At 40.9% G+C, this 24924-nt stretch overlaps 2 protein-coding genes across 2 annotated transcripts; both read left to right on the top strand.

Annotated features, from left to right (window-relative positions):
• Positions 1 to 327: 327 nt before the first annotated feature.
• On the top strand, positions 328 to 3140 carry LOC100496914 (vomeronasal type-2 receptor 26). Its single transcript, XM_031892404.1, has 3 exons — positions 328 to 537; positions 1720 to 1843; positions 2063 to 3140. The coding sequence occupies exons 1-3, from the start codon at positions 424 to 426 to the stop codon at positions 2977 to 2979; spliced, it is 1155 nt and encodes a 384-aa protein (XP_031748264.1). The 5' UTR covers positions 328 to 423; the 3' UTR covers positions 2980 to 3140.
• Positions 3038 to 22807, top strand: LOC101732946 (vomeronasal type-2 receptor 26). Its single transcript, XM_031891798.1, has 5 exons — positions 3038 to 3108; positions 17324 to 17588; positions 18596 to 18709; positions 21334 to 21457; positions 21891 to 22807. Exons 1-5 carry the CDS (start codon positions 3038 to 3040, stop codon positions 22805 to 22807), a joined length of 1491 nt encoding a protein of 496 aa, XP_031747658.1.
• Positions 22808 to 24924: the final 2117 nt, after the last annotated feature.

Genomic DNA, 24924 nt, shown 5'->3' with positions numbered 1-24924 from the left:
CAGCAGAATGGCCTCATCATAGAGATTCTTCAAGGAGGAACCTTGGTGTTCCACAACCAAACAAAAACATCCTCTGGCCTTGTGCATTTATATGACCATAGAACCCCAAAGAGATTTCTCATATGCAGATAATATACTCTAGTACTATATATTAGCCCCTATGTAGCTCCTGTTAAGGTTAAAAGTTTAAAATCCAATTAATTGTGCATAAGACTAAAACCCCATATGAAGAACCAATAATGAAGACTTGTAGAGTTTATTTATTTTAGTACTTTGACAAATCAGATTTTGTAAATGATGTTCATTTCTTTGTAGCTGCTCCATTACATTAAGCATATTAGGTTCAACAACTTGTCAGGGGATGAGATATCTTTTGATGAGAATGGGGACGTTCCCCTCTATCTGGACATCTTGAATTGGCAGATGTTCCCTAATGGAAGCAACCAGTATGTCTCCATTGGCAGCTTTAATGCACGGGCTCCAAAGGGCCAACAACTCAAGATACAGGAGGACAAGATTTTATGGAACGTTGACAAAGTAAGTTATTTGAAGTCACATTGTACAGACAGATCTTCATTCCCGCCCCCCAATATAAACACTTAAAATGAGCTGTAGGCATGTTTTAGACCCCTGCATGCTTACAGTCATTTAAATCAATAAAAAATACCTGTTAAAGCCAACTATAGGCTACAATCTCCATAAAGACAGGCTATCTAGATGGCTAGAATTTATTCCAAGTTCTACAATTGCTCAACTCACCACAGCATGCGCTAAGGACACAAAGGCCCTGCCATTTTTATCTCTATTCCCGGATTATGCTCCAAAAATCTGGTCACCTTACCCTAAACCCCCTCCATGGGTCGTACTGTATGTCACACCTACACTTACATATAAATTAAGCCTACCTACGTCCCCACAATGTAAGTGCTCCTATCCTGAGGGCAGCTTAGAACATGTTCTGTGGACTTCTGTTAGATGTATTTTGAGAGATGTTCTATTACAAAAAGGCACTATTTGTGCAATATTCCTGTAACTCATACAAACCCACAGATATTACTGGGGCTTTACCCCAGGCCCACAGACCACATTAATGAAGTTAATATAAGATTGGCAAAAAGTCTTGTCTTGACAGCAATAAAATCTATTTTATAATGCTGGACAGCCTCCCAACCCCCCTCAGAACAACTATGGGAACGCAAATTACTATGTACTATGATACAATGGATCTTGGCACTCCAGGACAAAGACGCTTGCTTTTTTACAACATTTGAAATAAGTGCTTAGACACACTGGATTGCAGAAATCAACATAAACTACTAGTACCCTTTTATATACACTTGGGCTTTCCCATGGTGGGCAGAAACCTCTCTTTTAGGGGAACTGGATAACCCACCAATGCACCAACCATGAGTGTATCAGCCCTGTCCTCCCATTATCTGGTCAATAAAACAAACTCCTCCCTAAATATCCCTACCTCCCACTTTCTTCTTTTTCTTACATTGCACCGAAGCAACCAGTGCCGGCCAGTTGAAATAGTAAACTTATCATTGCTTGCTAGGCTTGGTGGAGTTGAGAAAATGTTAATAAAAACCCTGGTAAAGTTTTTGTTAGCAGACACTACAAATCAAAAAATGTAATTGCAAGTCCTTAAATCTAATGTAAAACCAATCAAGAGTTTGTTCTTTAATTGTAGCCTTTTTTCAACTCAATATTCTTCAGATCCCTGTCTCAGTGTGCAGTGACCCTTGCCCAAAAGGCCACAGAAGAGCCACCATTCAAGGACAAAAGATCTGCTGCTTTGATTGTCTGCCGTGTTCTGAAGGAGAGATTCTCAACCCAAATGGTTTGCAACATTTACATTCTGTTTCTTTTGAGACCAGTAAGGCCTATAATAATAAAATAATGAAAATGAAAAGAAATGACTACATTGCAAGCTGTAGATATCGATAACACTATATTCCTCTTGTCTCTATTGGTTGTGATTAAGTATAAGCACTTATGGGTGTATCAGTTTTTATATGAAAGAAATGATTGCATTTCCCTATGTTTCCTGTTGTTGCAGATAACAGTGAATGTCTAAAGTGCCCAGAAGACCAATGGCCTGACCGCATGAAAGAAAGATGCCTTCCGAAACCTATTCAGTTCCTTTCTTATGATGAGCCGTTGGGTTCCTCGCTTGCCTGTATTTCCGTCTTGTTTTGTCTGATTACGTTTTCTGCCTTCTGCCTGTTCATAGCTAAACGGAAGACTCCCATAGTAAAAGCCAATAACAGAGAGCTCAGCTACCTACTTCTCATCTCCCTCATGTTTGGCTTCCTGTGTTCCTTGGCATTCATTGGCAGACCCAACCTGAAGACGTGCATGATACGCCAGGTCCTGTTTGCTGTTATTTTCTCATTTTGCATTTCAGTCATCCTAGCAAAGACTGTCACTGTCATCATGATATTTAGTGCCACAAACCCAGACAGTAAGCTGAAAAGACTGGTGGCAATGAGAATACCTGTTTATATTGTCCCTGTGTGTACAATGGTTCAGATAATTCTATGCATTGTTTGGTTGGCCAGGGCAGCTCCATTTCCAGAATTCAATATGGCGGCAGAAATAGGGAAAATAGTGACTGAGTGCAATGAAGGCTCTAGGGTGTTATTTGCATGTGTGCTGGGGTATATGGGTTTGTTAGCAGCTATTAGTCTATTGGTTGCCTGTTTGGCTAGGAAGCTCCCTGACACATTTAATGAGACCAAGTTCATCACATTCAGTATGTTGGTATTTGCCAGTGTTTGGCTGACATTTATACCCGCTTACCTCAGTACCAAGGGGAAACAGACGGTGGCAGTAGAAATCTTTGCTATACTATCTTCAATGGCTGGACTTCTTGTTTGCATTTTTTTTCCAAAATGTTATATAATATTATTGCACCCGGAAATGAACACCAAACAGTATATCACTGGAAGGAACACCAGGAACCGAGGGACATGATTAATACCATAGGTGTGGAACTGGGGAGCCAGAGGGGCCAAAAGTTTTAAATGCCGGCATGACTCGGTGCACATTTCACACAAAGTCGTGCCGTGACCCCGCCCCTGCTGAGCGGAAATATCTTCGACTGTCTGTATATTACACTATTTAATGGTATTAAATTAAACTCCTTCAGAAATGTAGGTTTTTGGCTTTTATTGGATATGTTAAAAAATAAAGAACATAGAAACGCTGAGAGAAGAATAAAAGATAGATTTCTATACAATCTCTTATTTGCACTATACAATAGATTATTCAGAATGTGCACAGAGTTATTTTTCTTTGTGTTTGAGCCAGTGGCGTAGCGTGGGCTTTCGTCGCCTGGGGCCGACCGGAAATTTGCCGCCCCTCTATTTAGTTATTCTTAAACAAAATAGACAAAATAAAAAAAGCAGCATTAAATTTTTTTTTTTTTTTTGATTGAATTTGAAATGCGGTGCGCATGTCATAATTGTCAAAAGTGGATTCAGCTGTGCGTCCGTGGCTGCCCATGGTGGCAGGGCCGCCATCAGAAATCACGGGGCCCCTCCCATCAGTACAGGACACACAGACATAAAAAGTATTAGGGTCACCCTACCACAGTGCCCCCTAACACTATGCTGGCCAGGCCCCCCTAACGCTATTCTGGCCACGGTCCCCCCATACAACTGCCCCATAGACAGTACCCCCATACACAGTGCCCCCAATTGCCCCATACACAGTGCCCCCCACACACATTGCCTCCAATTGCCCATAGAAAGTGCCCCAATTTCCCCATAGACAGTGCCTCCAATTGCCCCATACACAGTGTCCCCATAGACAGCCCCCTCCACACAGTGCCCCCAATTGCCCTTAGACAGTGCCCCCAATAGGAAGTGCCCCCATACACAGTGCCCCAATTTCCCCATACACAGTTCCCCCATAGACAGTACCCCCCAAAGACCTTGCCCCCCCCACAGAAAGTGCCCCCATACACAGTGCCCCAATTGCCCCATACACAGTTCCCCCAATAGAAAGTGCCCCCATAAACAGTGCCCCCAATTGCCCCATACAAAGTGCCCCCAATAGGAAGTGCCCCCATACACAGTGCCCCAATTGCCCCATACACAGTGTCCCCATAGACAATACCCCCCAAAGACCTTGCCCCCCAATAGAAAGTGCCCTCATACACAGAGCCCCAATTGCCCCATACACAGTGCCCCCAATAGGAAGTGCCCCCATACACAATACCCCACAAAGACCTGGCCCCCCCCATGGAAAGATGCCCCAATTTCCCCATAGACAGTAGCCCCCACACAGTGCCCCCAATTTCCCCCATAGTACATACCCCCAACAGACCATCGGCGGCGGCTCCTTCTCTCTTACAGGCAACAGGCGCTTCTATAAGGTTGCGCCTCGTCGCTGACGTGTGACGTCATACGCACGGGCGCAACCTTATAAAAGCGCCTGTTGCCGGTAAGAGAGAAGGAGCCGCCGCTGCCCCTTCTGATACGCCGCCCGGGGCCATGGCCCCCTCGGCACCCCCCTCGCTACGCCACTGGTTTGAGCAGCACATGATATTATAATAATATTGAAAAAATGGTCTGGTTAATTATGATTTTAATGTCCTCCCACAACCATTTATTTTCTTATCTTTGACTTCTTCCATAACATTCATTCCTATGGGATTTTTAAAAACATATTTATCAAATGGTGAACCCTTATTTTCACCCATTAATATTTATTAATGGGTAAAAATAAGGTTTTACCATTTGATAATCCCATAGGAATTAATAGAAAGTGGGCGAATCCTTCTAGTATTATGCTTTAATCTCACAATTTGATAAATCTGCCCCTAAATGTTGTCTTGTATTAATAATGTAATCATTTATCTGCTTATTTCCTAGACCTATAAACTATATGACAATTCTAAGGGGGGTAATGGTGTAGGAGACAAGTATTTATCCCAAAGCTCACCCAATTATTCTTCAGACTGAACCCCTTATTGGTAGGACATCTCACTACTATGGGGAGCCATTTGTCACATGTGCATTTTGTCTACAAAGATACATTCTGTATACAAAATACAATCCCAGTACACAGAATGAATGTGTGGCATATTCACTGGTTAAAAATATATGAAATACATATTTCTAGTGGAGAATAAGAATAAATTCAAGTTTGTGCACAAAAGGATATCATTATATTACAAACTCCATTCTGAAATGTTAACAAGCATTCTGTCCAGGGTTGGACTGGGGGGTGCAGGGCCCACCGGGGCTGCCGCCCCAGGGGCCCCGCACCCTCCAAGGTGTCTCCTCTGGTACCCCTAAACCCCCTCCCCCCCCGCAGGGGCCCCTGTCTGACGTCCTCCCCTGAAGACATCAGAGGCCTAGGAAAGCAGCAACAGAGTCGGGTCTGGGCCGCTTGGGCCCACCAGGGCCGGGGCCCAACAGGTATTTTCCCGGTGTCCCGGCGGCCCTGTCTGACCCTGATTCTGTCACACAAATGTATATAATCCATGCAACAGAACCAGTTATGTGTAAAGTTACTTACAGAATGAATTATGTCAAACAAATCTTGGACAAAATATATAATGGTGGAACTGACAAGCATATTCCAAGCTAGATTTTCATGTAAAAAAATGTCTGTGACAGAAAGGAAAATTCATGTAATGCTGATAAATTGTATATATTGTTCCTTAAATATACATTATTATTCTTTCAAAAAAAAAGTTGGCAAAACTGAACAGCCAGGTGGCACTGCTCATTGTTATTTTATTATATTAATAGTGGTTTTTAAGTGGAAATTGACTTTAATTTTACATTTGCTCAGGTAACCAGGGTAAAATGTTGTAACCTGGATAAACAGTTACAAAATGTTCAATTATTTGTAAATTCCAGGAAAATTAAGATTTGATTCAATAATTTACACTGGGGCAACAAAAACCCCCAGCACTTCAAGGGCATAGATTGGGGCTTTATGTTTTCTGATAAAAACACAGAGCAGAAATGGTTGTCATTTAAAATGATATTAAATCATTACTGTTCTCAATTTATTCCATTAATAAGAAAAAGTAGAAGTGTTAAGAATCACCCTATGTGGCTTAACTCTGAGGTAAAGAAGTTAATAGGGAGAAAAAGGAAAGCTTTTAAGAAATATAAGTCAGAGGGGACAGTAGCTGCGTTTAATGAATATAAACACTATAACAAGTGTTGTAAAACAGCAATCCGGAAGGCAAAGATAGAAAATGAGGAGCGCATCGCGGCCGAGGCCAAGACTAACCCCAAAAAGTTTTTTAAGTATATTAATAGTAAAAAGATGCAGGTTGAGGGTGTGGCCCCATTGAGTTATAATAACAATATGGTTACAGCGGATACAGAAAAGGCAGATGTGCTTAACCAGTTCTTTTCTTCTGTGTATACAGTAGGGGGAGCCAGTGGGCCAAGTCCCACCCAATAGCTTCACTGTTGCCTCAGCTCCAACTATACAGTGGTTGGCACAGGATATGGTGCTTAAAGGGTTACACACGATAAATGTAAACAAGGCACCTGGGCCAGATGGAATACACCCTCGGGTACTGAGAGAGCTAGGGGCAGAATTGCAGTGGCCCTTGTTTCTGATATTCTCAGACTCGCTTTCATCAGGTATGGTACCTAGGGATTGGAAGAAGGCGAATGTCATTCCCATATTTAAAAAGGGAGTAAGATCTCAGCCTGGCAATTATAGGCCTGTAAGTCTGACATCCGTGGTGGGCAAGTTATTTGAAGGCTTGTTAAGGGATCACATTCAAAATTATGTAGTGGAGAATGCCATTATGAGCAGTAATCAGCATGGCTTTATGAAGGACAGGTCATGTCAGACCAATTTAATTGCTTTTTATGATGAGGTAAGTAAGAAGCTGGACAGTGGGGATGCAGTAGATATAATCTATTTGGATTTTGCCAAAGCATTTGATACCGTTCCCCACAAACGACTGCTTTCTAAGCTAAGGTCTATTGGTCTTAGTGAAGTCGTTTGCACATGGATAGAAAACTGGCTACAGGATCGGGTACAGAGGGTGGTTGTTAATGGCACATTCTCTACTTGGAATAAGGTCCTCAGTGGGGTCCCTCAGGGTTCTGTACTGGGTCCACTTTTGTTTAACTTGTTCATAAATGACTTAGGGGAGGGTATTATGAGTAATGTATCAGTGTTTGCAGATGATACAAAACTCTGCAGACCAGTCAATTCTATCCAGGATGTGACATCCCTGCAGCAGGATCTTGACCAACTGACAATCTGGGCAGCTAAGTGGCAGATGAGATTTAATGTGGATAAATGTAAGGTCATGCACCTGGGATGTAAAAATATGCCCCCACTTATACCCTTAATGGGACTGCACTAGGCAAATCCTTGTAGATCAGTGCTGTCCAACTTCTGTGGTACCGAGGGACAGAATTTTTCTGGCCTACGTGGTGGAGGGCCGATAATGGAAGAAAGTGTTGACCACTCCCCTTTTAAAACAAAAACCCACACCCACTTTATGCCACACCCATGTTATCACAAGAGCTTTTAAGACCATACCCATATTAATGGTGGTAGCACAGCAAAAACCCATATGTGAAAGAATTATATTAAGAGTCATATTAAGACACACCCATAAATCCATATGCCGCCTCCTCCCAGCCTTGTGGATAGCACACCTTAGGGACCATATAATGACTGTTTACAAATGCTAACAAACTCCCAGAACCAACCCTTGCCAGGTTCACCTCCCACAGGCAGCATAGGGCAAGAAGGGTACAGCTCACCCAGGCAGCATAGGACAGGCAGAATATGGCACACACAGGCACAATAGGGCATCAGAGTATGGCACACACAGGCAGCATAGGGCAGGCAGAGTATAGCACACACAGGCAGCATAGGCAAGGCAGAGTATGGCACACACAGGCAGGGTAGGGCAGGCAGATTATGGCACACACAGGGAGCATAAGGCAGGCAGGGTATGGCACACCCAGGCAGCATAGGGCAGGCAGAGTATGGCACACACAGGCAGCATAGGGCAGGCAGAGTATGGCACACACCGGCAGCATAGGGAAGGCAGAGTATGGCACACACATGCAGCATAGGGCAGGCAGAGTATGACACACACAGGCAGCATAGGGCAGGCAGAGTATGACACACATAGGCAGGGTAGAGTAGGCAGAGTATGGCACACAGGCAGCATAGGGCAGACAGAGTATGGTACACACAGGCAGCATAGGGCAGGCAGCGTATGGCACACACAGGCAGCATAGGGCAGGCAGAGTATGGTACACACAGGAAGCATAGAGCAGGCAGAGTATGGCACACACAGGCAGCATAGGACAGAAAGAGTATGGCACACACAGGCAGCATAGTGCAGGCAGAGTATGGCACACACAGGCAGCAAAGGGCAGCCAGAGTATGGCACACACAGGCAGAATAGGGCAGGCAGAGTATGGCACACACAGGCAGGGTAGAGTAGGCAGAGTGAACAGGAGAACAATGTGGGGGATTACAGTCTAAGACTGAGGTGTGAACACTGCAGGGATTAAAAGGTGTGAACAACACAAGGGATTACATGTTTAAACATTACAACCTGAATCTGAGATGTGAACAATGCAGGGCCTGTTAATCTCAGTATTTATAACATTTAAATCTTACACAAAGGTATGCAGTAACAGCAGCAAGACAGGTGGGGTGCCACACAGAGAGGGGCTGTGGGTCACCACTTGGACAGCCCTGTTGTAGATAATAAACTTGGCTGTAGCAAGCAATGCCAGGCAGCAGCTGCAAGGGCAAACAAGGTTTTGAGCTGTATTAAAAGGGGTATAGATTCATGGGAGGAGGGGGTTATTTACAGAGCGCTGATAAGGCCCCATCTAGAATATGCTGTTCAGTTTTGGTCTCCAGGGCTCAAACGGGACATTATTGAGTTAGAGAGGGTCCAGAGAAGGGCAACTAAGCTGGTAAAGGGTATGGAAAGTCTCAGTTATGAAGAAAGACTGGCCAAGTTGGGTCTGTTTACACTGGAGAAGAGGCACTTAAGGGGTGACATGATAACTATGTATAAATATATAAAGGGATCATATAATAACCTTTCTAATGTTTTATTTACCAGTAGGTCCTTCCAACGGACACGAGGGCACCCACTCCGTTTAGAAGAAGGGAGGTTGCATTTAAATATTCGGAAAGGGTTTGTTACTGTGAGAGCTGTGAAGTTGTGGGAATTCCCTCCCCGAATCAGTCGTGCTGGCTGATACATTATATAACTTTAAGAAGGGGCTGGATGGATTCTTAGCAAGTGAGGGAATACAGGATTAGGAGTCAGGAAGGAATTTTTTCCCCTCTGAGGCAAATTAGAGAGGCTTCAGATGGGGTTTTTGCCTTCCTCTGGATCAACTAGCAGTTAGGCAGGTTATATATAGGCATTATGGTTGAACTTGATGGACTTATGTCTTTTTTCAACCTAACTTAATATGTTACCAAGACAGTAAGGCCAAGACAGACAAGGAGCAGTTAATAACATTGACTTTAAACCCCGGCATAACTGGTGACATAAAGATTTGAATGTTTCCTGATAGCAATGATTATAATTATGGGTTATCCTTAAGGAAAATGTTATAATAACAGTGCGCAGCATATTCATTTATATCAAATAATAATTAGACTTTACCTTTTTGCTTTCCCTGGAGTTTGTTTTCCAACTTGGCCGAGTATAAAACCTTGGACACGGATAAGAATCATAATCGTCATAGAGATATGAACCTTCACTAAACGGGTCGCATCTTGATGAATTCATCTGGAGTAAGTTGTCTCTTTAAATTATAATGTCATCTGATTTATAGAGTCATTTAATATATCTTAATATATTTTTCATATAAATAAGTTCAACATCATTTCAATGTCTAAGGCCAATGGCATAAAAGGGCGGTCTCTTGAGCTTTTCCACCTGAGTTTTAGCAGCTCCGCGAGTCTGTATTAAATCCCTTATAACCTACAATGTCAATTCCCTGACAGTGACGCTTGTCAGCAATAGTCACACAGAAGGGATGTAGCCCCCAGCTGCCAAAGTGCCCAAAATTGCCGCAAATGTGATGAAGGAACTCACAATAATATTGAACATAATAACTGACAGTTACAATATAACCTTGTTGTTGTTTGCACAATAGTGACTTTCTATAACATGAGCGGCAGAGCTCTCCTTTGTATAAAATCATTACACTTCAAACAAGCACCCACAGCCCTTTAGGAGGGAAGGTCTGTGCACCCAAAGATGCCCCAGTAGCCCCCCATCTTCTTTTCTGCTGATTCCCTTGCTCTGTGCTGCTGTCATTTATCTGAGCTTAGGGACCCACTCACAATATACTGTATATAGAATATAAATGTCACAATATAAGGCCGATTAGTAAATAATACTGATGATTATTGCATGGCAGCTCTAAAATCAATGCAGTCTGCATCAGAAATTAATAATCAGCCTTGTAGACATTGTATGTAGAAATTATTTGCTATAGAGGTGTAATTTGAATATGTACTTTGTTGTTTTTCCTGTTGCAGCTGCCCCCAGGCTATACTAGTGCCCCCGTTAAGTACCCCCATACACAGCTAATATAGGGCAGAGAAACCCAAGCACTGTCTTTACTAAACAGTAACCACCCCCTCCTTCTGGTGCTATTACCTCTAGCCACACTGGCACAGTCAGAGCACCCAGAACCCACTTACACTGCTTGATGGCCAACTGTGCCCAATGGACACACTGACACACACATCTACACACATGCAGACACCTCCTCACATACAGGTATGGGATCCGTTATCTGGAAACCCATTATCCAGAAAGGTCTGAATTACAGGAAGGCCATCTCCCATAGACTCCATTATAATTCTTAAAAATTTCCTTTTTTTCTGTAATAATAAAACAGTACCCTGTACTTGATCCCAACTAAGATATAATTACCCCTTATTGGGGGCAGAACAGCCCTATTGGGTTTATTTAATGGTTAAATGATTCCCTTTTCTCTGTAATAATAAAACAGTACCTGTACTTGATCCCAACTAAGATATAATTACCCCTTATTGGGGGCAGAACAGCCCTATTGGGTTTATTTAATGGTTAAATGATTCCCTTTTCTCTGTAATAATAAAACAGTACCTGTACTTGATCCCAACTAAGATATAATTACCCCTTATTGGGGCAGAACAGCCCTATTGGGTTTATTTCATCTTTAAATGATTCCCTTTTCTCTGTAATAATAAAACAGTACCTGTACTTGATCCCAACTAAGATATAATTACCCCTTATTGGGGGCAGAACAGCCCTATTGGGTTTATTTAATGGTTAAATGATTCCCTTTTCTCTGTAATAATAAAACAGTACCTGTACTTGATCCCAACTAAGATATAATTACCCCTTATTGGGGCAGAACAGCCCTATTGGGTTTATTTCATCTTTAAATGATTCCCTTTTCTCTGTAATAATAAAACAGTACCTGTACTTGATCCCAACTAAGATATAATTACCCCTTATTGGGGGCAGAACAGCCCTATTGGGTTTATTTAATGGTTAAATGATTCCCTTTTCTCTGTAATAATAAAACAGTACCTGTACTTGATCCCAACTAAGATATAATTACCCCTTATTGGGGGCAGAACAGCCCTATTGGGTTTATTTCATGGTTAAATGATTCCCTTTTCTCTGTAATAATAAAACAGTACCTGTACTTGATCCCAACTAAGATATAATTACCCCTTATTGGGGGCAGAAGAGTCCTATTGGGTTTATTTCATGGTTAAATGATTCCCTTTTCTCTGTAATAATAAAACAGTACCTGTACTTGATCCCAACTAAGATATAATTACCCCTTATTGGGGGCAGAACAGCCCTATTGGGTTTATTTCATGGTTAAATGATTCCCTTTTCTCTGTAATAATTAAACAGTACCTGTACTTGATCCCAAATAAGATATAATTACCCCTTATTGGGGCAGAACAGCCCTATTGGGTTTATTTCATGGTTAAATGATTCCCTTTTCTCTGTAATAATAAAACAGTACCTGTACTTGATCCCAACTAAGATATAATTACCCCTTATTGGGGGCAGAACAGCCCTATTGGGTTTATTTCATGTTTAAATGATTCCCTTTTCTCTGTAATAATAAAACAGTACCTGTACTTGATCCCAACTAAGATATAATTACCCCTTATTGGGGGCAGAACAATCCTATTGGGTTTATTTCATGTTTAAATGATTCCCTTTTCTCTGTAATAATTAAACAGTACCTGTACTTGATCCCAACTAAGATATAATTACCCCTTATTGGGGGCAGAACAGCCCTATTGGGTTTATTTAATGGTTAAATGATTCCCTTTTCTCTGTAATAATAAAACAGTACCTGTACTTGATCCCAACTAAGATATAATTACCCCTTATTGGGGGCAGAACAATCCTATTGGGTTTATTTCATGTTTAAATGATTCCCTTTTCTCTGTAATAATTAAACAGTACCTGTACTTGATCCCAACTAAGATATAATTACCCCTTATTGGGGGCAGAACAGCCCTATTGGGTTTATTTAATGGTTAAATGATTCCCTTTTCTCTGTAATAATAAAACAGTACCTGTACTTGATCCCAACTAAGATATAATTAATACTTACTGGAGGTAAAACAATCTTATAGGGTTTAATTCATGCTTAAATGATTTCTTAGTAGACTTTAGGTATGGAGATCTAAATTATAGAAAGGTTCCTTATCCAGAAAAGCCCAGGTCCTGGATAAAAGGTCCCTGTTCAAAACTACACAGCCCAATACACAAAAAGCTACAATCAGGCAAAATAAGGCACAAAAGCATTTTCCTTTTCTCCCTGCTGTCACCTTTCCCATTTCCCATTTATTGGAATCCTTTTACAGAAAGTATAGTATAATTTTGTCAGAAACACCTCCCCAGAATGATTCCTTCTTTTCTCATTCACAGGTTTCCAAACAGCTCCCCTGCATTTATACAGAATATGTATTTTATTTTCATCTTTGTTTGCCATCTCAGCTTGTTACTAGTGCTGTCATGGTATCAGGGCGGCGTGGGTGAAGCTTTATTAGAAGGGTGCCGGCTGCTTACTGAAGATGTGATTGGTTACTCGCTGGCGGGAGATATCACATTAGGGGGGCTCTTTTCAGTTCACATGAATGTAAGTTTCCTTGTGGTTAACTTTAGGGAAAGGCCTCAGCCAATCCAGTGCAGCAGGTAAGGTTTCCTTTTGTCATTTTTGCACTTGAACACATTAATTTTTACATCACAAAGAATTGTTTTACATTTGGCAAATACAGTATATTTTGTCTTTGTATACAGGGCCCATATCTTATACCATGTCCTAGATCCCAACAATGGATTTATTTTTGGTTTAGCTGCTTAATAAAGCGGCCTCAAAAATGAATTTAGAATTGTACTATGTTTTAAAATCCCCTTCGAAACGATATATACACAAAATGTGTATGTTCATATCTACCTCTCCATCCATTAGAGGTGACAAAGCCCCATGTGTAATAAAAGGCACTAAGTTTGCCCAGGAGCAGTAACCCATAGAAACCAATATGATGATTGCTTTTAAATAGGTGACCAGTAAATGCTTCCTGGCCTTGGGGCCTCCAACTGTATCCATCTCAAATTGGTTTTAGATATAATTTATTATATTATTATTGCCCTGTGCTGCCTGTGTGTGCCATACTCTGCCTCCCCTATGCTGCCTGTGTGTGCCATACTCTGCCTGCCCCATGCCCCTGTGTGTGCCATACTCTGCCTGCCCTATGCTGCCTGTGTGTACCATACTCTGCCTGCCCAATGCTGCCTGTGTGTGCCATACTCTGCCTGCCCTATGCTGCCTGTGTGTGCCATACCCTGCCTGCCCTATGCTTACTGTGTGTGCCATACTCTGCCTGCCCTATGCTGCCTGTGTGTGCCATACTATACCTGTCCTATGCATACGATTAAGTACCATTCGGTACTGAATAGTACGAAATGCGTAAGGCTTTATAGCATTTATGTATTATAACTAATAAAATTACCATGATTTTACTCTATACCTGAGTTCTACAACTATTTCCTTGGTGATTCTGGAGTGCCTGCCTGCTTCGCTTTTTCCGTGTGCCATGCTCTGCCTGCCCTATGCTCCCTGTGTGCACCATAGGAGGCATGTGGATTTAAGGGTATAGTTAATATCACAAAAAAATCACATATGAGTGAATGGTGATATCCATTTTATCCACTGTGATAGCAAGTTCAGTGAATGATCATTTGAACATTGACAGACGTTTCCTTTTTTATTAGATTCCATCTCAGATATTACCGCTTCTTCCTTGCGATGGTATACACTATAATGGAGATTAATGCCTCTGATGATCTTCTGCCCAATATAACTCTGGGCTATAAACTCTATGATTCTTGTTACAATGAGGTGAAGTCATTAATGGGAGCTCAATGGATTTTGTCAGGGAAGGAAAAAGTGGTGCCCAATTTTGACTGCAACAAAGATATCATGCCATTGGCTATTATTGGGGATTTGCCCTCCAAGGCCTCAATACCGTTAGCCATGATCATGGGACTGAACAGATACCCCCAGGTACATCACTGCTGCCTATATATACAAAATGTAATCAGAAATGATATGCTGTTTAATGTTGCTGTACAGTTAGGGATTAGCAGTAATGAAATAAGTACAAGTGTGTTTAGCCTGCCAGAGCCCTGAGCCTTCCAGATACCTTTAGTATTCCAGCCTCAGGTATATGTACATATGTCCAACTCCAAGAAACGGACCAGCAGGGTCGTCCTAACAAAATATGAGGCCTAAGAAAGGTCTAAAATGCGGAGCCTAGAAAAAATGTGGTATCGATGACAGCCCCCTGGGCCACAAGCCAAGGGGGCTGTCATGTCGGTCCTGCGACGCGATTTTATCTTGGTATCTAATGCTATGTGGGCGATAAGATGCTGCAAATTGGAAGCTTTGAGGGGATTTTTGGAAATGTTATCAAAATTGCTAACTTTAGAAAAGTTTAGCTTTATCCCCCATTTAATGATGTAAATCTGTTGATTTTGCTGGAGCTGAAATGACAGAAATGACAGTACATATGGGTATATGTTCACATTGGGGCCCCTACATGCCACATACTTAGGTAAACCTATACATATTGGGCATCAAACTGTTCAGTGGACCCCTGGCGTTCACAGTTATGGTGTTTTATCTTGGTCCCTAATGCTATATGAGAGATAAGATGATGCAAAGTGGAAGCTTTGAGGGGATTTTTGGAAATGTCATCAAAATTGCTAAAGTTTAGCGGCTTGGTACTTTGGAGTAGAAAGACATGGGTACCCATTTTAGATTCGAGGGAATGTGTGGCTTTCTGGGGTGAGCATACTTTTTTCTAGCTTTATACCCCATTTAATGATGTAAATCTGTTGATTTAGCTGGAGCTGAAATGACAGAAATGATAGATCATATGGGGATATGTTAACATTGGGGCCCCTACTTATACTTATAGGTAAACCTATACATATTGGGCATCAAATTTAGGGTTTTTTTATCTTGGTACCTAATGCTATGTGGGAGATATAATGCTGCAAAGTGGAAGCTTTGAGGGTATTTTTGGAAATGTCATCAAAATTGCTAACTTTAGAAAAGCTGTGCGGCTTGGTACTTTGGAGTAGAAAGACATGGGTACCCATTATAGATTCGGGAGAATGTGTACTTTCCAAAAATATATGACACGGGTACCTCTTTTGGATTTGGGGGAATGTGAACTTTCCAAAAATATATGGCTTTCTGGGGTGAGTGTACTTTTTTTTAGCTTTATCCCCCATATAATGATGTAAATCTGTTGATTTGCTGGAGCTGAAATGACAGAAATGATAGATCATATGGGGATATGTTAACATTGGGGCCCCTACATGCCACATACTTAGGTAAACCTATACATATTGGGCATCAAACTGTTCAGTGGGCCCCTGGCGTTCACATTTAGGGTGTTTTATCTTGGTACCTAATGCTATGTGGGAGATAAGATGATGCAAAGTGGAAGCTTTGAGGGGACTTTTGGAAATGTCATCAAAATTTCTACATTTAGAAAAGCTTTGCGGCTTGGTACTTTGGAGTAGAAAGACACAGGTACCCATTTTAGATTCGGGGTAATGTGTACTTTCCAAAAATATATGACTTTCTGGGGTGAGCATACTTTATCCTAGCTTTATCCCACATAAAATGATGTCATTGTGTTCATTTTGCGGAAGCTGTAATGACAGAAATGATAGATCATATGGGGGTATGTTCACATTGGGGCCCCTACATGCCACATACTTAGGTAAACCTATACATATTAGGCATCAAACTGTTCAGTGGACCCCTGGCGTTCATATTTAGGTTTTATCTGGTTACTTTATGACCTGTAGGAGATAAGATACTTTAGACTGGAAGCTTTGAAGCGATTTTTTAAAAATTTCACAAATTTTGATAAAAACCAATAAATTTAGGAAAGCATTGCGACTTGATAGTTTGGAGCAGACAGACAGTTGTGCCTATTCTGGATTCCCCAGAATCAGTTCTTTCCAAAAATGTATCATTTTCTCGGATAAACCTTCAGTTAGTGGAATTTTTGGCCTTGAAATCTAAAGTATGCAGTTTTCTGAAGCAGTGCTTTGGAATTTTGGTAGTGTACTGCTGGGAGTTTTTGACCTATACAAGTGAGAAATCTCCATAAAACTATGAATATTTGGTATTGGCACGTTCAGGAGACATGGGATTTTCCAAATCAGTTGTAGTTTTGTGCATAAAATAATTTTTGTTTCTGGTATGTGTGTATATATTATGGAAAATTTTATTATTTTTTTCATTTTTAGACATTTAGAAGCCCATATCTTGCTACAGAATTGGAATTACACAACAATTCTTCCATATTTTGAAAGAATAGGTTGTGCTGAAAAAAATGATATATTGTTTTCCTGGGCAAACTAAAAGTTCCCCTGAGGAAAGGCCCCTAAAGTGAAAAGGTTAAACCTATGGGACACTGTATTTCCTATTAACCCAAACATTAGACACCATTCTTTTTACTGAGAAGGAAAGGGGTGTGGTCATGTGAGCCTGATGCTACATGTAAATAATTGCACAGCCATGTTGTGACTTTGTAGAAAAGACTTTGAATTAGATGGAATCATTAATGGTGACTATTTGTGTTAATAATCATAGTTACTATTATTTTCTGTTTTGCCACTAACATCAGCTATTATCCCTATCCAACAGGTTAGCTATGGTTCACTTCACCCTTCACTGAGTGATAAAATACAATTCCCGTCCTTCCTCAGAACCATCCACAATGCTGACTATGAGGTTTTTGCGCTTGCTCAGTTGTTGAAGTACTTTAACTGGACCTGGGTGGGCATCATATCCTCCGACAATGACTTGGGAAGATCAGGGGCTCAGCTGGTAACTCGAGAGATTGAGAATAATGGCGGCTGTATTGCATTTTATGAGATACTTCCCATTTTCAACTTTATGGAGTCCGTCTTCCGTATTATTGATGTCATCCAGAAATCCAGAGCAACAGTGATCATTTTGTTTTGCACTGTAGTAAGCTTCATTCCATTCATTGAAGAAGCATCATTACACAATATCACTGACAAAGTGTGGCTGGGCACTGCCAGTTGGTCCATATCATCTGACTTCCCTAGAAAAGATTTTCTAACAACCTTAAATGGAAGTTTTGGAATAGCAGCTCAATTTGGAACCATTCCTGGATTTAGGGAGTTTCTTTATAGCCTTCACCCTTCCGTTTCTTTGGATGATCTTTTTGTAAAGACATTTTGGGAGAATGCATTTCGATGTGTTTGGCCAGAAAATGGCGCCTACAATAATTCATCTCCGGCACCACATAGGGAAGATATTGTTTGGTGCACAGGGAAGGAGAAAGTGGACAGTATTGATCCCAATATATTTGATGTTTACAACTTCAGATTCACTCACAAAGTGTATACTGCAGTCCTCTCAGTAGCACATGCTTTGCACCAGATGAAGAACTGTGTTCCAGGGAAAGGGCCCTTTAAGAATGGATCTTGTGCTGATATTTATAATCATCAACCCTGGCAGGTACAGTATATCTACCCACTAACAGGCACAACTGCATGAGGCTACTGATATGTATTTGGTTGTACAGAACTAATTAAAAGGAAAATGGGTGTTACATAAATATAATCAAAATTCCAACTGACATATTGTCAGTTGTAATTTCACAACAGCCAATGAGCTACATTTTATCTAGAACCGGGCTCTCAGCACCTTTCACTAAGGATTCAGTTTCATTTTATATATGATTATAATACATGAAAGGTTATTACATTCTCACATAAACTCTAAAAAATATCTAATTAATTGTACGTAAGATGAAAAACCAATAACAAAGTCTTGTAGAATTTAATTATTTTAGTACTTTGACAAATCAGATTTTGTAAATGATGGTCATTTCCTTCTAGCTGCACCATTACATAAAGCATATTAGGTTCAACAACACGGCAGGGGATGAGATATATTTTGATGCGAATGGGGACGTTCCCCTCTATCTGGACATCTTGAATTGGCAGATGTTCCCTAATGGAAGCAACCAGTATGTCTCCATTGGCAGCTTTAATGCACGGGCTCCAAAGGGCCAAGAACTCAAGATACAGGAGGACAAGATTTTATGGAACATCGACAAAGTAAGTTATTTGATGTTTTGCACATAAATATCCTAATGTATGTCACATTGTACTGACAGATCTTCATTTGTGTCCCCCAAAATGAGCTGTAGGCTAATTTAACATGTTTTTTGACCACCGCCCCCATTCTTACAGTCATTTACAGTGGCTTGCAAAAGTATTCGGCCCCCTTGAACTTTTCCACATTTTGTCACATTACAGCCACAAACATGAATCAATTTTATTGGAATTCCACGTGAAAGACCAATACAACGTGGTGTACATGTGAGAAGTGGAAGGAAAATCGTACATGATTCCAAACATTTTTTACAAATAAATAACTGCAAAGTGGGGTGTGCGTAATTATTCAGCCCCCTGAGTCAATACTTTGTAGAACCCCCTTTTGCTGCAATTCCAGCTGCCAGGCTTTTAGGGTCTGTCTCTACCAGCTTTGCACATCTACAGACTGAAATCCTTCTTCTTTGCAAAACAGCTCCAGCTCAGTCAGATTAGATGGACAGCGTTTGTGAACAGCAGTTTTCAGATCTTGCCACAGATTCTCGATTGGATTTAGATCTGGACTGTGACTGGGCCATTCTAACACATGGATATGTTTTGTTTTAAACCATTCCATTGTTGCCCCGGCTTTATGTTTAGGGTCGTTGTCCTGCTGGAAGGTGAACCTCCGCCCCAGTCTCAAGTCTTTTGCAGACTCCAAGAGGTTTTCTTCCAAGATTGCCCTGTATTTGGCTCCATCCATCTTCCCATCAACTCTGACCAGCTTCCCTGTCCCTGCTGAAGAGAAGCCCCCCCAGAGCATGATGCTGCCCCCCCATATGTGACAGTGGGGATGGTGTGTTCAGAGTGATGTGCAGTGTTAGTTTTCCGCCACACATAGCGTTTTGCATTTTGGCCAAAAAGTTCCATTTTGGTCTCATCTGACCAGAGCACCTTCTTCCACATGTTTGCTGTGTCCCCCACATGGCTTGTGGCAAACTGCAAACGGGACTTCTTATGGTTTTCTGTTAACAATGGCTTTCTTCTTGCCACTCTTCCATAAAGGCCAACTTTGTGCAGTGCACGACTTATAGTTGTCCTATGGAGAGATTCCCCCACCTGAGCTGTAGATCTCTGCAGCTCCCCCAGAGTCACCATGGGCCTCTTGGCTGCATTTCTGATCAGCACTCTCCTTGTTCGGCCTGTGAGTTTACGTGGACGGCCTTGTCTTGGTAGGTTTACAGTGGTGTCATACTCCTTCCATTTCTGAATGATCGGTGGAACAGTGCTCCGTGGGATGTTCAAGGCTTTGGAAATCTTTTTGTAGCCTAAGCCTGCTTTAAATTTCTCAATAACTTTATCCCTGACCTGTCTGGTGTGTTCCTTGGACTTCATGGTGTTGTTGCTCCCAATATTCTCTTAGACAACCTCTGAGGCCGTCACAGAGCAGCTGTATTTGTACTAACATTAGATTACACACGGGTGCACTCTATTTAGTCATTAGCACTCATCAGGCAATGTCTATGGGCAACTGACTGCACTCAGACCAAAGGGGGCTGAATAATTACACACACCACTTTGCAGTTATTTATTTGTAAAAAATGTTTAGAATCATGTATGATTTTCGTTCCACTTCTCACGTGTACGCCACTTTGTATTGGTCTTTCACGTGGAATTCCAATAAAATTGATTCATGTTTGTGGCTGTAATGTGACAAAATGTGGAAAAGTTCAAGGGGGCCGAATACTTTTGCAAGCCACTGTATATCAATAAAATACCTGTCAAAGCCAACAATAGGCTACAATCTCCATAAAGACAGGATATCTGGATGGCTAGAATTGATTCCAAGTACTACAATTGCTCAACTCACCACAGCATACGCTAAGGACACAAAGGCCCTAGCAGCAGTCTACTGCCAGGACATGGCCCTAAACCCTCCATAGATCGTATGTCACACCTAAACTCACATATAGAATCAGCCTATCTACTTTCCCACAATGTATGAAGTGCTCCTATCCTAACGGCAGCTTAGAACACATTGTATAGACTTGTACTGCATTAGATGTATTTTGGGGAGATATTACTGGGGCTATACCCCAGGCCCACAGACAACATTAATGAAGTTAATATTAGATTGGCAAAAAGTCTTGTCTTGAAAGCAATAAAATCTGTTTTATAATGTTGGACAGCCTCGCAACCCCCCTCAAAACAACTATAGGAACGTAAATTACTGTATACTATTAAACGCCAATGGGTCCTGGCACTCCAGGACAAAGACGCTTGCTTTTTTACAACATTTGAAATAAGTGCTTAGACACAGTGGATTGCAGAAATCAACATAAACTACTAGCCCCTTTTATATACACTTGGGCTTTCCCGTGGGTTTTCCCATGGTGGGTGGAAGCCTCTCTTTTACGGGAATTGGATAACCCACCGACGGACCAACCCTCAGTGTATCAGCCCTGTCTCTTCTTCTTCCACCCAACAATTGTAACTCTGCTCTGTACCCATTATCCATTCCATTGATTTCTCTAGTATCTTCACAGGTTTTAGATGCTGATTTTAATTTTTTTAATAAGTCTTGAAAATTCAAACTTGGAAATATATATAAAGAGTTAAGTGGTTTTTTTCAACTCAATATTCTTCAGATCCCTGTGTCAGTGTGCAGTGACCCTTGCCCAAGAGGCCACAGAAGAGCCACCATTCAAGGACAAAAGATCTGCTGCTTTGATTGTCTGCCGTGTTCTGAAGGAGAGATTCCCAACCCAAAAGGTTTGCAACATTTACATTCTGTTTCCATTGGGACCAGAGCTCAAAAACAAATATAGAATAATGTGTATCATCATATAAAGGCAACTGAAGTTTAGTTAATTCCTTTTACATGATCAAAAATGTCATCTTCTCTGAAGATACTTCACCAGACTTTATATATATACTGCATACAAATTGTTTAATGTCAACAGTAGGGCCGATAAAAATATATTATTTTAATATTATACTGTGAGGGAAAAGTATTAATAAAGGGTAAAAATAAAAAGAAATGACTATATTGCTCCTATAGAATACAAGTGCTAGCTATTGCTAACACTGTATTCCTCTGTCTCTGTATTGGTATTGATTACATATGAGCTCTTATGGCTTATGGGTGTATCAGTTTTTATGTGAAATGAATGATTGCATTTCCCTATGTTTCCTGTTGTTCCAGATAACAGTGAATGTCTAAAGTGCCCAGAAGACCAATGGCCTGACAGCATGAAAGAAAGATGTCTTCCAAAAATAATTCAGTTCCTTTCTTATGATGAGCCGTTGGGTTCCTCGCTTGCCTGTATTTCAGTCTTGTTTTGTCTGATTACGTTTTCTGCCTTCTGCCTGTTCATAGCTAAACGGAAGACTCCCATAGTAAAAGCCAATAACAGAGAGCTCAGCTACCTACTTCTCATCTCCCTCATGTTTGGCTTCCTGTGTTCCTTGGCATTCATTGGCAGACCCAACCTGAAGTCGTGCATGATACGCCAGGTCCTGTTTGCTGTTATTTTCTCATTTTGCATTTCAGTCATCCTAGCAAAGACTGTCACTGTCATCATGATATTTAGTGCCACAAACCCAGACAGTAAGCTGAAAAGACTGGTGGCAATGAGAATACCTGTTTATATTGTCCCTGTTTGTACAATGGTTCAGATAATTCTATGCATTGTTTGGTTGGCCAGGGCAGCTCCATTTGCAGAATTCAATATGGCGGCAGAAATAGGGATAATAGTGATTGAGTGCAATGAAGGCTCTAGGGTGTTATTTGCATGTGTGCTGGGGTATATGGGTTTGTTAGCAGCTGTTAGTCTATTGGTTGCCTGTTTGGCTAGGAAGCTCCCTGACACATTTAATGAGACCAAGTTCATCACATTCAGTATGTTGGTATTTGCCAGTGTTTGGCTGACATTTATACCTGCTTACCTCAGTACCAAGGGGAAACAGACGGTGGCAGTAGAAATCTTTGCTATACTATCTTCAAGTGCTGGACTTCTTGTTTGCATTTTTATCCCAAAATGTTATATAATATTATTGCACCCGGAAATGAACAGCAAACAGTATATCACTGGAAGGAACACCAGGAACCGAGGGACATGATTATTATTATATCATAGGTATGGAACTGGGGAGACAAGGGGGCCAAAATTTATTAGCTCCGATTCCTGTTTAAATACTGATATTCCCCATGTCATGCACATTTTGCAAAAACACTTATGCTGTACCCCATCCCCCTTCAAACGCAAGAAAATCTTCCACCACCTATGTATTATACTATGGCCATTTAACCTCCTCTAAACATCAAACTCTTTTAAAATATTTTTGTCTTTCATTGGATATGTTAAAAAAGAAAAAACAAATAAGAACTAAGGACTGAATAAAAGAAAGAATATTAAAAAAATGAGGGGGGGGAGATTTCTATAACTATTTTATATGTCACACTATGTAACAGCTATGTGTATTCCTTTATGTTAGGGTTGGACATGAGTTTATTTCAATATCTGAAGTCTATTTTCATGAATAAAATAGTGCGGGTAATGACTTTATTTATGTTGCCAAATGTTCTCCCACAACCCACTATTTTCAATATTCTGGCCTTACTAGTTGCTGGTTGTTTACTATAGGTTTCAGGACAGCAAATAAATTTGATGAACTGACAAATAACAATTATTCATCTCAAAGTTCACTTTAATTAACCTTCAGGCTGAATCCCTTACTGGTTGGCCATCCCAACAGTTTGGCATACTACCATCCAATGATTATTGGCTATAGAGTTAATATTTATTCTTGCTAAGATCATGCTTCATCATCCCCAGAGAGTCAAGAAGTGCAACTTACTCTACTGAAGGGGTGTGAGTATCCTCTTGTCATTAACAGATAAGAAAAAATGATATCACCATAATTGTGATTGGTTAAAGTGCTCAGTGAACAGCCCTTATAATTAAGGGCTCTGGCACACGGGGAAGATTAGTCGCCCGCGAACAGGGAGTTAATCGCGGGCGACTAATCTTCCCCGTGTGCCAGAGCCCTAAGAGTCCATTTCACACAGATCATGTGTCTGGTCTATGAAGTAAAGTATGAAAGGGAAGTATGAATCTGTTTATCAAATGACAAAAACCAACAATAACAGTAACCACATATACTATTTGATAAATGATTCGCTTAATTACTGGGTTCATTTTATGTGTTCACCAAGACACCACTCTCTGAGAAATGAAATACCCATATCCTCTGAATGAGTAGTGCTGGTTCTGCTATAACGCGGTATGTTACCCAGTGCTGCCATAGGCAGCAGACCAAGAAATGCCTCTGCGAATGAGGTAGCTGAATTCCCACTAAATACATAGGATATCGCCTTCATTAAACATACACTCATCATAACCTCAAGGAACTGGAGTGTTCCTACTACATACATACTACTACACAGAGAAATAACGTTGAAGACACTAGTTTTTCTACATATTGCAGTCTGGTATCCTCATTTACTACTGGCCCTGGTAGATGACTAGTACAGCTTCTCTCATATAAAGCCCTGGAATTGACTGCTTCCCTATGGCAGAGATAAAACTCTTTTACCTTCTATATTTCCCTGATCACCTGAATTCATATCTGGTGGCATATGAACTTCTCTATACAACCTAGTTGCTCACTACATAATGATCTTGATGTCCCTAAAGTAAAGTCAGTAGTGGACTACCTGCCAAGCTAGTTTCTTCTTTAAGTTTTTGATTGCATTTCTGGCCAAAACGAAGTAGCTCACCTATTTCTATTTACCCAAAGGTCACTTCTCATTTCAAATCCTCCTTGACCTATCATCTGTATTTAATATCTTTCTAATGCAAATTCTTTATTCCTTTGGGATCAGTAATCGGCTGCATCCTAGTCCTCCTTTCCTCTTTTAAAACAATCTTTTCTTATGCTAACAAAACCTCATTACCAGTTCCCCTTAATGTAGAGATGCTACACAGATCCATACTTGATCCACTGTTATTCTCCCTATACTCTTTGTCTTTTGAAGAACTCATTTGGCTTTGAATATAATCTGAATGCTTACGATAGCCAAATATATTTATCTACCCCATGATCAACCACTAAATTGAAACTCACATCTCTAAATCCCTCCTAGCAATCTCTGAATAGATTATCTTTTGACCTTAGCCTAGTCCTCCTTCACTATTACTGTTGGTGTTGTCATTACCCCCACACATTGTCTGGGA

The sequence above is a fragment of the Xenopus tropicalis genome, chromosome 8, assembly GCF_000004195.4.
Source record: "Xenopus tropicalis strain Nigerian chromosome 8, UCB_Xtro_10.0, whole genome shotgun sequence".
NCBI classification, from domain to species: Eukaryota; Metazoa; Chordata; class Amphibia; order Anura; family Pipidae; genus Xenopus; species Xenopus tropicalis.
This window is presented reverse-complemented; position numbering and strand designations above follow the sequence as displayed.

Coding starts and splice junctions, on each gene's coding strand:
- LOC100496914 (XM_031892404.1), top strand. CDS start 424: ATGTTCCCTAATGGAAGCAACCAGTATGTCTCCATTGGCAGCTTTAAT. Junction 538..1,719: donor TTTTATGGAACGTTGACAAA/GTAAGTTATTTG, acceptor AATATTCTTCAG/ATCCCTGTCTCAGTGTGCAG. Junction 1,844..2,062: donor AGAGATTCTCAACCCAAATG/GTTTGCAACATT, acceptor CTGTTGTTGCAG/ATAACAGTGAATGTCTAAAG.
- LOC101732946 (XM_031891798.1), top strand. CDS start 3,038: ATGACTCGGTGCACATTTCACACAAAGTCGTGCCGTGACCCCGCCCCT. Junction 17,589..18,595: donor TCATTTTGTTTTGCACTGTA/GTAAGCTTCATT, acceptor TTGAATTGGCAG/ATGTTCCCTAATGGAAGCAA. Junction 18,710..21,333: donor TTTTATGGAACATCGACAAA/GTAAGTTATTTG, acceptor AATATTCTTCAG/ATCCCTGTGTCAGTGTGCAG.